The sequence below is a fragment of the Anopheles cruzii genome, chromosome 3, assembly GCF_943734635.1.
Source record: "Anopheles cruzii chromosome 3, idAnoCruzAS_RS32_06, whole genome shotgun sequence".
Taxonomy (NCBI): domain Eukaryota; kingdom Metazoa; phylum Arthropoda; class Insecta; order Diptera; family Culicidae; genus Anopheles; species Anopheles cruzii.
In genome coordinates, this window is record NC_069145.1 from 16529471 (window position 1) to 16542801 (window position 13331).

The following is a 13331-nucleotide window of genomic DNA, read 5'->3' on the forward strand; positions in this document are numbered from 1 at the left end:
CGATAGTTGATGCAGTGCCAAGGACTATTCGACCGAGCAACAGTTTCCGATTCATCAAGTAGTTGGCCAGCGGACACATCGGTACACACTTTCACACTGGACTTGTTGAGCCTTGTGTCGCGGGTTCCCGAGTCGAAGGACAAGCAAACAACGCTGGCGCTTCCAATGAGATGAGAAATAAAATTTGGCACCAACCCCCGGGGCGTCACATGCGCGCCCCAAGCGGAACGGCCGCCAAGCAACAGATGAGCCAATTTTATGCATTCCCTCGCTCTCGCTCTCCCGCCAAGTCGGCCATGAAAATGATCCCGCCCAGTACCCCGCTACCGCATGCAGTGCCAGGCTCAAAAACGGAGTCGGCTAATCTGATTCGATTTTCATCGATTATGCCTCTGTTTATGTTTTCTGGGCCGCGTTGGCCGAAGGCTGCCCCGTTGGCCGGTCACTGATCCTGTGTGTGGGCTCGTCTCCGTGGGGCCAGAGTGGGGCTCGCCTCTGCGCAATGGCATCGAGCAAGTGTCAAATTCAACAGCTGATTTCATCGATCCGGAATGCGTGTGGTGAGCAGTGGTTTTGTTTTGATGGCGCTCGACCCGCTCTCCGACTCCGACTCGCTCCTACCGACGATTTACATGCTGCGAAACACACACACACACACACGCGCACACTCCAACGCAAGCTCCATCTTTCTCCAGGCGGTACAGGCGCACAACGGGTCTGGGGAGCGAGAAAAGAGTGGCCCTAATCGGACCATCTTCGTGGGGAGTGGTGTTCCGCTTTTACGGCCCTCGGGGGTGATAAAATTTTTATGTAAGCCCTCAAATCACGTTGTCCATTGGCGCACACCCTATGATGGTGATGTACAAAATGTTTCACTTTCACTCGGCCACGCTCGACGCTCGATTGAAGGGCTTCGTTAATTCAATAAGTCCCGTCGATCTGTTGCTGCGCCAATCAATTTAATCCCTTCGGTTCGGTTTGCTTCCGGGATTTACGTCCTTCCCGCGACGGTTGTCCAGAAGCGGAAATCCTGTTCGTTGGAAGTAAAAGATTCATTTCACGGTATCGAACACTGGACACCCCGAGGCACCACACCTTGTTGAACCATGGTTCCCGTTTGTCACAGCTGGTACTGTGCACGGGTCCGCCATATTAGAAAGGTCGACCTAATTATTCCACGTCACCAGATACTTTACTTCCTCCAACACACAGCACACACCGTTAAGTGATGAAAATCCATTTTCACTTCCGGTGGACACGTTAGATCCATTGGCCCAGGTGTGGCCCACCAGCTGGACGAATTATATAACCGCTTACATGGAGCGATACAATCGGAGGCCTCTCAGCACCACCCATCCCAACTGTGGAGCGATGGTGGCCAATTTTCCCGGCCCCAAAGGAACGCCCAACGGGGATGCTTGTCACGGTCGACAGGCGATGCCACTGCTATTTGGGGACGCGCGCTAAACTTACCAGAAAAACCGAAAACCGCCCAACGGAGTTACATGTTCCGGAGCAGAGCAGGAGCACCACCGAAACCAGCCCGTAGCGATGTAATGGCTGCACTGGAAAAATGGTCGAACCCGACTGGGAGTGAATTTTCCATCGGGCGCGTGAAGGTGCGTGCGCGCGCTCAGAGCGCCAACGATGGGTCCCAGGTTCGGCTGGCGTTCGCTGACAGGTTGCTCTGCTTCTACTTCTTCGCTCGCGGTTCCGGGCGGCGGAGGAGACTGCGCACTGTGGCCGCCATCCCGCTTTTGGAAGTTTATTTACAAACAAATGCACGTGGCCACGGACGAGCGTGCGCGCCATTAGCCGTGCCGGGACCTGTTGGAAGCACTACGCGCCCGATTCGAGAGCGCGCGCTTTCGTTTGACATCGAGCCGCGTGGCAAAGTGCGAAATTTTCAACGGTCAAACGGGTGACAGCACCCCGGCCATTGCCAAAGCGTAGTTGGCGTTGAGTTTCGCTGGCGTCCGCCATGTTGTTTGGCGCAACGGAAAACAGTTGGCTGTTAGTGAACAAACATTAAACATTAAAGAAAGATTACTAAGCAAACCACAGCTGCTAAGTCCTAAGTTGGAGAATAAAATAAATGGCAAGAAACAATAAGAAAAACAAACTAAGCAAAATGAACATACTTAAAGAAAGCAGCTAATTAGGATACCCAAACGAATAAACAATAAAGAATATTTAAAGCATTCAGTAAAATAGGGCTATTTACACCTTTCTTTCTATCGTTTTCCTGTGTTATTTTGTCATTCATTAGTCACTCATTAGTTTATTAATCAGAAGTCGACTCGAAGGGCTTTTCGTCCCTTAGAATGGATAGAGCCGTAGTATAGAGCTTCACAGGGCCAATCAATCTGCCAAAAAGGGTACAAAAGGTTGTTAGCATTCTCCACGCTTTGGTTGGCTTGGCCGCCTACTACTTGGTCCCCTCTTGAGGCCTTTCTTTTGCGCCACCCTTGGGCGACCCTCCCTTGGATTTGGGCCGCAGTTCGGATGGCAGTCCGAGAGTGGCCCCAGCGGTCGGTACGCGTCCGGCTGGGGCCGGCTTCTTCGGTATGACCAGCGCCTTCTGGTGCGTCTCGAACCGGTCCAGCAGCCCGTGCTCGATCAGCTTGTTGTTGATCGGGACGCGCGATAGCAAGTGCTGCGGAACGATGTCTGCCTCCTTGAAGTCGTGGAAGTGCTCCCGCTTGTAGCTCTGCACCGTCTTGAGGAGCGGCAGGATCGGCCGCCCCTTGACCCGGGCGTCTCCGATCAGATCCTGGGCGTACTGCAGGAACAGCTTGTTCTCCTTGTCGGCGCAATCCCTCGCGTACCGCAGCTCGAGCGCCGTGTCCGCCTCCCGACGTTCGCGCACCTCCTTCTCCACCATTTGGCCGAGCAGCAGCTTCCGCTGGGCGTACGTCTTGGCCGTCTTGTCCGCCACCTTGTGGCGATCGAAGCCGTACGTGACGTCGATGTTCTTCAGTCGCTCCTCGTACTCGCGCCGCGTCAGGACCGCTTCCTCGGCCTCCCGCTGCCGCTGCCACTCGATCTCATCCAGGTGCGCCTGCATCCGGGCCGCCTTCAGCTGCTTAGCCTGCTCCGTCTGCTCGCGCTCCTTGATCGACGCGATCCGCTCCTTCTCCTCGGCGGCCCGCTGCAGGTTGCGCTCCTCCTGCGTTAGCGCCGCCCGCTGCCTCTCGATCGCGTCCCGCAGCTGGTTCGAATTGTCCCGGAACCGGTGTTTGTTCACGTGCAGGGTCTGCTTGAAGCTGGCGATGTTCTGCTGGCCCTCGGTGTAGATCTGGATCAGCTTGTCCTCGATCTCGCCCTCGCGCTTCAGCCGCGCCCGCCGGTCCTCGGCCATCTGGATCGCCTCCAGGGCGCTCATGCGCCGCATCTCCTTGCTCTCCTCCGCTGCCCGACGCTCCCGTTCCTGGTGCCGGCGCATCTCTCCCTCGATCACCTCCAGGCTCTGCTGTTCCTCGGCCACCAGCGCCTCCTTGCGCTGGCGCTGCAGCTCCTGGTTCCGCACCATCGTCTCCTTCAGCTCGCGCTTGTAGTTGTCGAACCGCTGGCGGTCCTCCAGCAGCCGGTCGCCGTGCGACCGCAACCACTGATTTGCCTGCGACAACGTCTGCTGATCGACCGACTGGCGGCGTAGGTGCTGGGCGTTCTCCTGCTCCAGCCGGAACTGGCGCTGTAGCTCGCGACCCTTCAGCACCTCGCAGAACTTGGCGGCACTCTCCAGCACTCGCGGACCCACCTTGTCCTTCTGGATCAGATCTTCCGCCTTCTGGATCAACTCCCGCCGCTGTATCTCGTCCGCCGCCTTCAACTCCCGGTAGTGGCGCTGATCTGCTCCCGGAAGGCTGTATGAGTTGTAGTTCAACTACCCGCCCAGCGGTCCATACCTACCTTCCTCGATCTTAGCCTTGTCGCGGCGCAACCGCTCCGCCTCCTTCTTGTCGCGGATGTTCTGCACCGTGTTCTCCCAGCTGCCGGTCATCTTCTTCGAGCTCCGCTTCAGGTACTCCCGGAACTCGCGCTCCTGTTGGCAGAGCACCTCCGTTTCCTTGTCGGCCGGGCTGGTGACCTTCTTCCACATCTGCTCCCACTTGCCGCTGCTCAGGATGACCGCCTTGTTGGCGTAGCTCGGACGGTGCGACTTTGGTTCCGCTGGCTGGTATAGCTCTTTGATCATTCTCCCGCAGTGTCTCGTCTGAAGTGTTGAAGCGGAGTCACAGAGTCTGTTCACAGGCACTATTGGCAAAGGGCGTTTCACTAGCCTCACTAACCACCAGCCAAATGGCCCACGTAGGCGATCCGGTCGCGAACCGATTTGCCGTCGGTAAACATGTTTCCAGGCAGCGTTACCATGAACACAGGTTTGGGACCTCTTCCCGGGCTGGCCAGCGTTTCCGGAGGGGTGCGTTGCAGTGTGCTTGGGGGGTTGGGAACCACCACAAATAATCTTCCGCTGGCCGCGCGGGTTTGATGGACAGTGACAACAGTTACGCGCCATTGATTTTCGATTTGCGGAATCCCATCTAAAATGGAATGACGATTTAGGGGGTGCATTCCCGGTGGCCTTTTTTAAATTGTATCAAGGACACGATCTGTCTGGTGTATATGGACCAACAGAGTACGGAGGTGGCTAGTTTGGAAACCAATAAACGAATTGTCTGAGGCTATCGGGTAGTTGTGGAACGCAATATTTGTTGATTTTAGTTGATGGGCTCTAGACCACCAAGAGTGATAAACAACCAATCCCAATTGACCTACAAAGCAATATGATGAAACATTTCGCAAGAAATGTTTCACATTCGCACCACTAACGACGAGCCACAATTAGCAATTGTGGCTAGTTTGAAGCCACAACAGGAAGCAATCCGTGAGACTCTGATGACATTCGGTTTCATTTTATCGTTTGTAGTTCTTTAAAAAATAAATTCTTAAATGCGCCAGAAACCGAGTGTTGTTGTAGAAAGATCCTTGGCTCATCGTTCATTTAGTGAACCAGAAAGTTAACCAAACGTTTGGCTTCCCGTTTTTGGTGGCGTTCACACCACCAACCCCCAGCCAAAGAACGATCTATTTCGATGTAGGGTAAGACGCTGGGACCAATCTATGTCACAGGGCCGGTCAGTGAAGAGTAACCTAGCGAGGACCACGGTGCCTGGCCCCATTGGGTGGAAAATTTTCTTGAAATATGTGTCCACGGCCACACCGCATCATTACTGATAAGGCACCACCGGTTGAAACGCGGACGTGCGGTCGGACGGGCCTGTTTCCTGTCGAAGTGCCGCGGCCGCCGATTCTATTTCTTCGCTGTGGCGCGCGGCCGGTGACGTTCCCGATTCGCTTCTTCTCGAGAATCTCATCTCCGTTTGCGAGCGAGCGCAACCTCAAGCTGTTGGCTGTGCCGTCGACGACCTCCATTTTTGACTGCCTGACTCTGCGCACGCGAAAGCGCAACTACTACCGTCGTCAGCGAGCGATAGTGATGGGCAGTATTTATAGAATCTGTGCTACGCCATTTTCGCTGCCACCGCTTCCCGTGTGGCGTGCCGCGTGAATCATGAGGTCTTATTTTCGGTACATTCCGCACACAGTCTGCCCGGTTTCCGAGAGGCTTGATGGGTCCACCGGATTGCGGGTGTAATGGCTGCAATAGGCGTACGGTATCGCTTCGCCGCCGCAGGTGGGTCGGAGCAGTGTCGAAAGGTTCACCACCGGCCGACCACGGGTGTGCTGCTGCTCTACTCCAGGACACAGCGGCCTGTCCTTTGTCGTCTCGTTTAATTCGGTACATTCTCTGAGGCCATTAAACAGGAGCGGTATTTTAGCGACTGGCGGTGACGGTGCGGTGCCGAATGAATGAATCTGACTGGCTGGCACTGAAGCGAGACGACTTTCCTGGCCCCTTGCACCGTCTAGCTATTCGGGGTCTTTCTTGCAGATGCGACGTTTGTGAGCAGACGGGATTAGTTATCAATATTGGTCCACCTTGAGCTTGATCCCCTTTTTGCTGGTTATCCGATGTAACACAAGACCTACCCAACCCAACCCAAGACCCAACACAATACTACTTTTTAGTGAGAGTCTTCTGATGTGCATATTGACGTAGTCCACAGTCCTCTTATGGGAATTTTTCAGTCCAACTTCTGAATCATTTCCAACACTCCAAATTCTTCTCGGACTGGGATTCGACTCAGTTACGAATTGGGAATCGGCCACCTTGTGAAATCGCTCCCTCTGGATCTACATTCCTTTGGTCAGTGCATGTTTACGGACTTCGGTTGATGAAACTACTCCTACGACACGAAGATAAAAACAACAATCAGCCCACTGTTTACAGTTTTGGTTCTTTTTTTAGTTCCGTGTGGTTCTAGAAAAAACACTGATAAGGACGGAGCAAGGACAAATACCGACACTGTTGGTTATTGATTTCTGGGAACAATATCTTCCATCTAATAAAAAAACCCCCAATATGGAAATCTTTATCACATGTTGGGCCTCTCCATATCAGACTGAATGTGGAAATCGATTTGACGGGTCCCTTGGCCGCCGGTTCGGTCTCAGAAAGTGCAAAGTGCACCTCCACACCCGTGCAGTATAATTTCACGTCATAGGATGAGCAATAAATTTCGCTTGCCACAGGTTGACAGATGGTCGCAGAAACCGATTCCAATCCCCATTTCCAAACGCTGGGGCCCGGTCCTTGGTCCGGCTAGGTTTCAGTTTGGGATCTCTTTTGCTCTTTCTCGTAAAAATAGTCGCTAGAGCCGACCGACCGAGCAGATCCAGAACCAGCGTGTTGTGTTGCCGAACACAATTTCCCTGAGAGGACTCTGTCGGGCGGCGGTTTAGCCTTCGGGATTAAAAATAGCTCCCGAGCGCAGCCGTGCGCACACACAGTGCTTGGCACACATGGGGCCAATTTTCCTAGCACAAGATGCACGACTTTTACCGGTGGGCTTCTGGGAACAGTGGGCATGCAAACGAAAGAGAGGAACCTACAATGGTAGACCCGGGCGTACACATAGTCTAGAGTGCATAGGCAATAGGAGCACACCAATCTTGCGGTATGAACATATTGCAAAAAACAGCACGCAGCCGCCCAGCGAAGATGATGGGGTCAAGAATTTAGACCGGCTCGGAGGGAGCTTCGCCCGCTAAGCCATCACGCACTGTGAGTGGCCCTCACACGAACACCTGCACAAACCGAGACGACCACACAGCCGATCGGATCCCGCGGTCGATCGAGATGAGGCGCAGCAGTGCGCATGGTCCGATCTGGCCGCAAGTCGGCAAGTGCGCGACCGATGACGGTAAAGACCGACCCAACCTGTGAACGCTAAATATAATTCGTGAATGTGAATATTTCAGTGCTCTGTGAACAGTGGTTCGGAATAGTACGCAGTTGAGTTCAAGTCGGTCCGCGAGCTACACAACATCACAATGGTGAGTCTGGCCGGTGGACGGCCGCCAGCTATGATGGTGGAGTTGGAGTTGCCCGTTCTCCGTTTCTTGAAAGTTCTGCCCCAAGGGGATTTTATTCGTTGGATTTACTTCGGAGAAGTACAGAAGTGATCTAGAAGTTGGAAGCGAATTCGGGACAGTTTAATGTTCAGTGGCGCCACACAGCAGCTGCCAAGTTTCTGAGGCAATTGCAAGTGAAGTTCGACGAGCGAAAGCCATAAATAGAACCGAAGTTACGAGCACACGTGCGAGCGTGAACCTTGCGTGGACTTATAAGGAGAAACGAATGGATCCTGACCATTACCTGCGCCAGAGCATGCGCAACGCCCAAAATGGAGAACCTAATGTCTTTCTTCCTTTCTGCCCTTTCTTCCCGATCCGAATTGCGAATGACGTCCGGTGACCATAGGCCAGCGATCTGAAGGATGTTGAAATTGAAAGTGAGTAGCCTGGCAGGGCAGGCCATTAGTGCGTTAGGGAGTGGAAAATAAGCGTGGCGCAAGTGCACTTACACGGTGCTCCCGGTATGTCTCCCTTTCCGCAGAGGCGCAGTTCGTCTTCTCCGTCTACGATTGGGAAGGCTCTGGTGCGATGGACGCTGTCGACCTCGGCAATGCCCTCCGTGCGCTGAACACGAACCCAACTCTGGACCTCATCAACAAGATGGGTGGCACTCAGAAGCGCGGCGAGAAGAAGATCAAGTTCGACGAATTCCTGCCGATCTACTCGCAGGTCAAGAAGGAGAAGGACCAGGGCTGCTACGAGGACTTCCTCGAGTGTCTGAAGCTGTACGACAAGGAGGAAAACGGCACCATGCTGCTGGCTGAACTGCAGCACAGCTTAACCGCTCTCGGTAAGTGAAGTAGGTCCGGAATCCCCGAGTCCGTGGTACTAACGCCCTGTGCCCTGTTTGCCACACCAGGTGAGAGGCTCAGTGAGGACGAACTGGAAGCCGTCTTCAATGACTGCATGGACCCCGAGGACGATGACGGTAACATCCCATACGGACGTAAGTATCGCTTTCACCTTCCAGCGTCCTGCCGGCGTCGTCGAAGACCCGGAACTGTGCTAATCAGGATGACCCTTCTCTTACATATTCCTGTGGCGGTGTTTTTGAAACACTCCAATCGTTAACCTGGATGTCGCATCTTCGTGTCCATGTATCCATCCTCCACCTACGTGTCACTCTGTACCCACCTGTCTGTCTGTGTGTGTATATATGTGTGTCTGCATATGATCGATCACCGAATGCAGCGTTCCTCAAGAAGATGATGGATAACATGGTCGTCATTGACCACGTTAAGTAAACTCACCATCAGCTCAATTGTGTACTTTTACAAGTCATCCACTAAATGTCATCAAAAGAAAAGAAAACAAGAAGCAAGAGCACACACAAAAAGAGTATTCGTAAGTATTCGCTAAAACATATTCGCTTTGCTTCTCGACTGCTTCTTGGCGACTGCTCAGCAAACCTGTCATTCGCCCACCGGAACCCAACCCACCATTCCGAGTTAACAAAAAAATCATAATGACGAATTCTGCCGTAGACTAACCTATTGTATCGTTCAGAGTCAGAGATCTGTGCGATTCGTAATCCACCTCCTACGCGCACTGTCCCACATTCCACGCCCCCGCGCACGGTCCCATCGCGCCAACGGGAGGCGCCAAAAATGGGGTGGTGAAAATTCGAAAATTTTTAACGCAATCACCGCTTATGCGCAACGCGAACGCACCATCATCCCGCCCGAGGTCCGCTCACACTCACTTGGTTTGCTTACGTTCTATTTTCAGCATATCTTCAGAGATTGTGTGACCACACGCCACCGGCTTATTGAAAGAGCTGTTATGTAATGGAGCTATTTATAATACAACAAAAATATCAAAGAGAACAACACCTTCGGAAGCAACAGCAACAGACAGCGCCGATGGCGAAACCTGGCGAGCAAGGAACAGCAGCGCATCAGAACATCAACGAATGAGATTTCCAGTTGAAACACAACAGCAAGTGACAACAAAGCAAACAACAACAACAACAACAACAACAACAACAAGAACAACAACAAGAACATCAAGAACAAGAAACAAAACGAATTACCGTTCAAGAACATCGGAATGTAAAAGAAAAAAACGGAAGCGGTTATTAATATTTTCCTGTTAAGATTTAAATAAATTTCTACATAAAGAGGTCAACCGTGCTTGTGGTTGTGCGTGTGTGCGCTGGGAATTGTTCCGAAATCCTTGGCTACATTGCTCTGCTGGTGTACTGTGGGTTGAAGTTATTTCTTCGTTTCGCCCACATCGTACCGCTCTTTATAGATTGTGACAAGTAAACGGGGATTGAATATCCGTTTCGGGTTGTTTACTACTTGGTGCGTTTGCATTCGTTTCCGAAGTGTCGTTCTCGACACTTTTCAAGCAACGGGAAAAATTATTGCCGCCCTCAATCGCAGGCGACATCGCTAGAAAAGCTGTGAAAGCGCTCAATTTCGGCGCGAACCTGGGAACTTTCGGACACGAGCGCCATCTGTCGGCGAGAACACACGCATGCGCTTCACTCCGCGGGCATCCTTCCAATTCGCTATCGCATTCGCGGACGTTTGTTTTATCACTTCGCTCGGTCATCTTATCGGGTACAGGCTTCCGCGCTCTCCTATCTCTCATCCTCGCGTGCTGGTGGTGGCTCTAGTCTGGCACAAAACCCTATCTGTCTAGTGTCTGGTCTGTGGTCTGTCTGGCCCCCCCCATCTGGAGCCCAGCTCAGGCGAACGCCAACTCCGAAATTCAAACGCATCATCCGAAACCAACCCGTCGTAGTGACCTGTGTGGATGCTGTGATATTGAGTGCTCTGCGTTGTCGTGGCGCGATTTATGCATTCGCTGACGTCGCAAAACCATCGCGTCGTCGCTTCGGTCAGGCTCATCGACGGTTCGGTGGGTGCCCTCCCGAGCGGCCACGGGCAGTAGTAGTGTACCGAGCCGCCAGTGTGAACGCCAGTGCTCGCCCGGTTGCCTCAGATAAATCCGCTGGCAATCATCCCAAAAGAAAAAAAAAAACAAGATACCTACACCCCCACGCATCTCGCACACAGTCACAACACAAAGGAAAGGACCATCCTTCGCGCAAACACACAGCCAGACAGCAAGGTGTATATACTACCCGCGCCAAGACGAAACACGTTGATCGCGGGTTTTAAAAATAGTTTTCGGTGACAATCGGACACGTCGGTGGATTTGAAAAAAAACAAAATTGTCGAAAGGTAATCGTGTAAAGTGCAAATAACAAACATCAGTGCCAATCGAAAGAAAGAGAGAGGGAGAGAGCCAGTGTGTGTGTGTGGCAGGGCCCTGACGCGAAAAAAGTGACGACGCCGTCGAGTGCAAATCTAGAGTGTTCCATCGGAGGTTCCAAGAGAGAGAAAGATAAATAGAGAGAGTGACAAGCATCTTTTCGTCCTAGTAGCCGGGACTCATCCAGGACACCAAGATGGCGACGGCGCAGGCGACACTACCGGATGCTGCGAGCAGGCAGCGCCACAGTACAGGTACTGACCACCGATTGTTGGAGCTCATCGAATGGATTGTTTTCTGGACGGCCAAACTCGCCAACTCGCGTACTTCGTAATGGGTCACCCTGACTCCCGGTTACGGTCCATTAGATGCTCTCTGTGTGCCGCTTCGTACAGCGCCAAACCCCCGTCGCCCGCCCGTGTTGGTGTGTTTTGGGGTGGAATTGATTAAACGTGCTGATTAGGCCGGCTTATGGCTTGAGGCCTGCGCCACTAGTGGACGTTATCTGCTGGACGCACCCCTCTACACTCTGTGGAGCATAGTGGGAGAGGTTGGTCCCCCACCGGCTTTTATGGGTTTTAAAACGATTTAACCTTAGCCGTCCGCCGGAGCATCGTGGACGTGGCCAAACTTTTTTCACCCAACCCGTGCCCGTAACGGATTCGCTGACAGTTTGGCCCCAAGAAGCGGCAAGTCAGTGAAAGCGGCACGCGACTCTAGTCGCTGGCCAAGCGCCGCCGACGATGATGGTTTGGTGAATGAACTTCCTTGTTAATGACCCCTTCGCGGAGGGGTAGTTTATAGGCGAAAACAACCGTGCTACGGTTGCTACGTTACCCACCCGGTGCCGTCGCAGTCGCAAATGAAGTTCTAATGACCGACGACAACGCGCGTGCCACGAGGAGGCATCGCACGCCAACCACGTGTGCCCCGAAACGTCACGGTCCGCTCGCTTCTGTGTCTACATATTGATTTACCCTAAACGCCTCGGAACTTCTTGCGCGACTTCTTCAGCCACAAACTTGTGGCCGAGAGTTTCAGAACAGCTCCCCGGGCCGGGTGAAAGTGCGTGACGGCGGCCGCCGGAGGTACGCTGCGCATCGAATTCCCTGCTGGGGTGCCTGCTGATGGCTATCTCTCGAGGCCCCGAAAGGATTTCGACCGGATTCGGGCTTTGTTTCAACGCAGACCCGGGTTCAGTTTGGTCGCGATTTTGTAACCGTCGTGTAGCGTTACCGCGGCAGCAGTTTGCTTTCAGTGCAGCGAGCCACCGGAACCGGAAGACCGGACCCTGACACCCAGGTAGTGAGGAGCCCTGGGCATGGGCAGCCCTTTTGTTTGCCCTTTTTGGGGTTGGTAAAACGGCCATTCTGGGACCAGAGACCAGAAATGCGCTGGGGGTTAGTCGCATCTGAGGGTCTAATCTAATTAGTCACCAGAGAGGTCGTTGCTTCAGAACCTGCCATCCCTCCGCCCGGACTGGATGTCTGTCAGCCGTCAGTTGACATTCTGTTTCAACCGGCTCTCGCCTGAAGGGCTTTTAAATCGGCTTACTGTAGGCCTTGTGGATGTGTGGTGCAACAGGAATCTCGAGCCCAACCCCCGGCCTGATACCGGTGATACTACCAGCCATGCTTCCAAGCTCTGCGCAATCGGTGTATCGGCGGGGATTATGACGACGGCGAGTCGGTCTGGCACACGCCACTCTAACTAGAGTTCGTGCGAAACACAGAGAGAAAGAGAGAGAGAGTGAGAGTTTATTATAGAAATAGTCTTCGTAATCGATTTATTTCCGACGTTCCTGGGCGTTGCGAAGAAGATAAGGGGCGCAGTGATCGTTAGGCAGCGATAAGGTGGAGGATAGAGCACGTTCATTAGTTTAATCGATTGCACGCTTTGACAGATGTTACACTGAAGGCGGAAGTGGGCCCCGACGAGTCGGCCAGTGGGCGATGCTTCCCACAGGCGCTCCCAGGTCATTAGCTCTTCGGTTCCGAGCCCACGGGCGAATGTTCCTTTCATTCAAATAACCTACATGCGGTGTTTGGCTTTCCGATCGCCATTTTTACTTCGCTGCTTCCGGTTCTAATACAGTTTTTACCGTTTCTTCCATTTTCAGGTACAACATTGTCGAACGATAACTTAACGCTAATTCCCGAAAGGATGTTCCACACCCGTGCTGGTGTTCCCACAGCTGCAGCCAGGTTAGCAGCCCGGACGGGCGTGTTCTGCACGCGCCTACGCTACAACATTGGCAGTACCGTCCTCGAAACTGAACAATTAAAGAGCGGAAAGCATCCTCGCAACAAAGATTTAGTCATTTCGACAAACGACTGCCGACAACTACCAAGTGAAACAAACTAAAAAAGCACCATAAAAGCACAATTCGTTGCGTGACGGCACCGAAACGGGGGTATCTGTTTCGGCAGCGGATCCACACCTGGGAAATAACTCCTGGTACCAGGCAGTGCGGCCATGCCCTTTAGATTATGTTGTGGTGGAGCGAAAACGAATCGATGAGTGAGCATAATCCCAGGTCACGCCAGGACACACCCAAACGGGGA

The 13331-nt window shown here is 53.0% G+C and overlaps 2 protein-coding genes across 3 annotated transcripts; one reads left to right on the forward strand and one right to left on the reverse strand.

The window, feature by feature from the left end:
* Nucleotides 1-2428: 2428 nt before the first annotated feature.
* LOC128269942 (trichohyalin-like) lies at nt 2429-4198 on the reverse strand. Its single transcript, XM_053007346.1, has 2 exons — nt 3913-4198; nt 2429-3852 (listed from the first exon to the last, which is right to left on the reverse strand). Exons 1-2 carry the CDS (start codon nt 4196-4198, stop codon nt 2429-2431), a joined length of 1710 nt encoding a protein of 569 aa, XP_052863306.1.
* Nucleotides 4199-7334: 3136 nt separating this feature from the next.
* Nucleotides 7335-9669, forward strand: LOC128275225 (myosin light chain alkali). 2 transcript variants are annotated; one of them, XR_008269319.1, is made up of 6 exons: nt 7335-7461; nt 7889-7919; nt 8024-8332; nt 8402-8488; nt 8734-8886; nt 9271-9669. XR_008269319.1 is itself a non-coding variant. In XM_053013648.1 (5 exons), the coding sequence occupies exons 1-5, from the start codon at nt 7459-7461 to the stop codon at nt 9312-9314; spliced, it is 474 nt and encodes a 157-aa protein (XP_052869608.1). In that variant the 5' UTR covers nt 7335-7458; the 3' UTR covers nt 9315-9669. The 2 variants fall into 2 exon arrangements, 1 of the variants encoding a protein (XP_052869608.1); XM_053013648.1 differs by lacking the exon at nt 8734-8886.
* Nucleotides 9670-13331: the final 3662 nt, after the last annotated feature.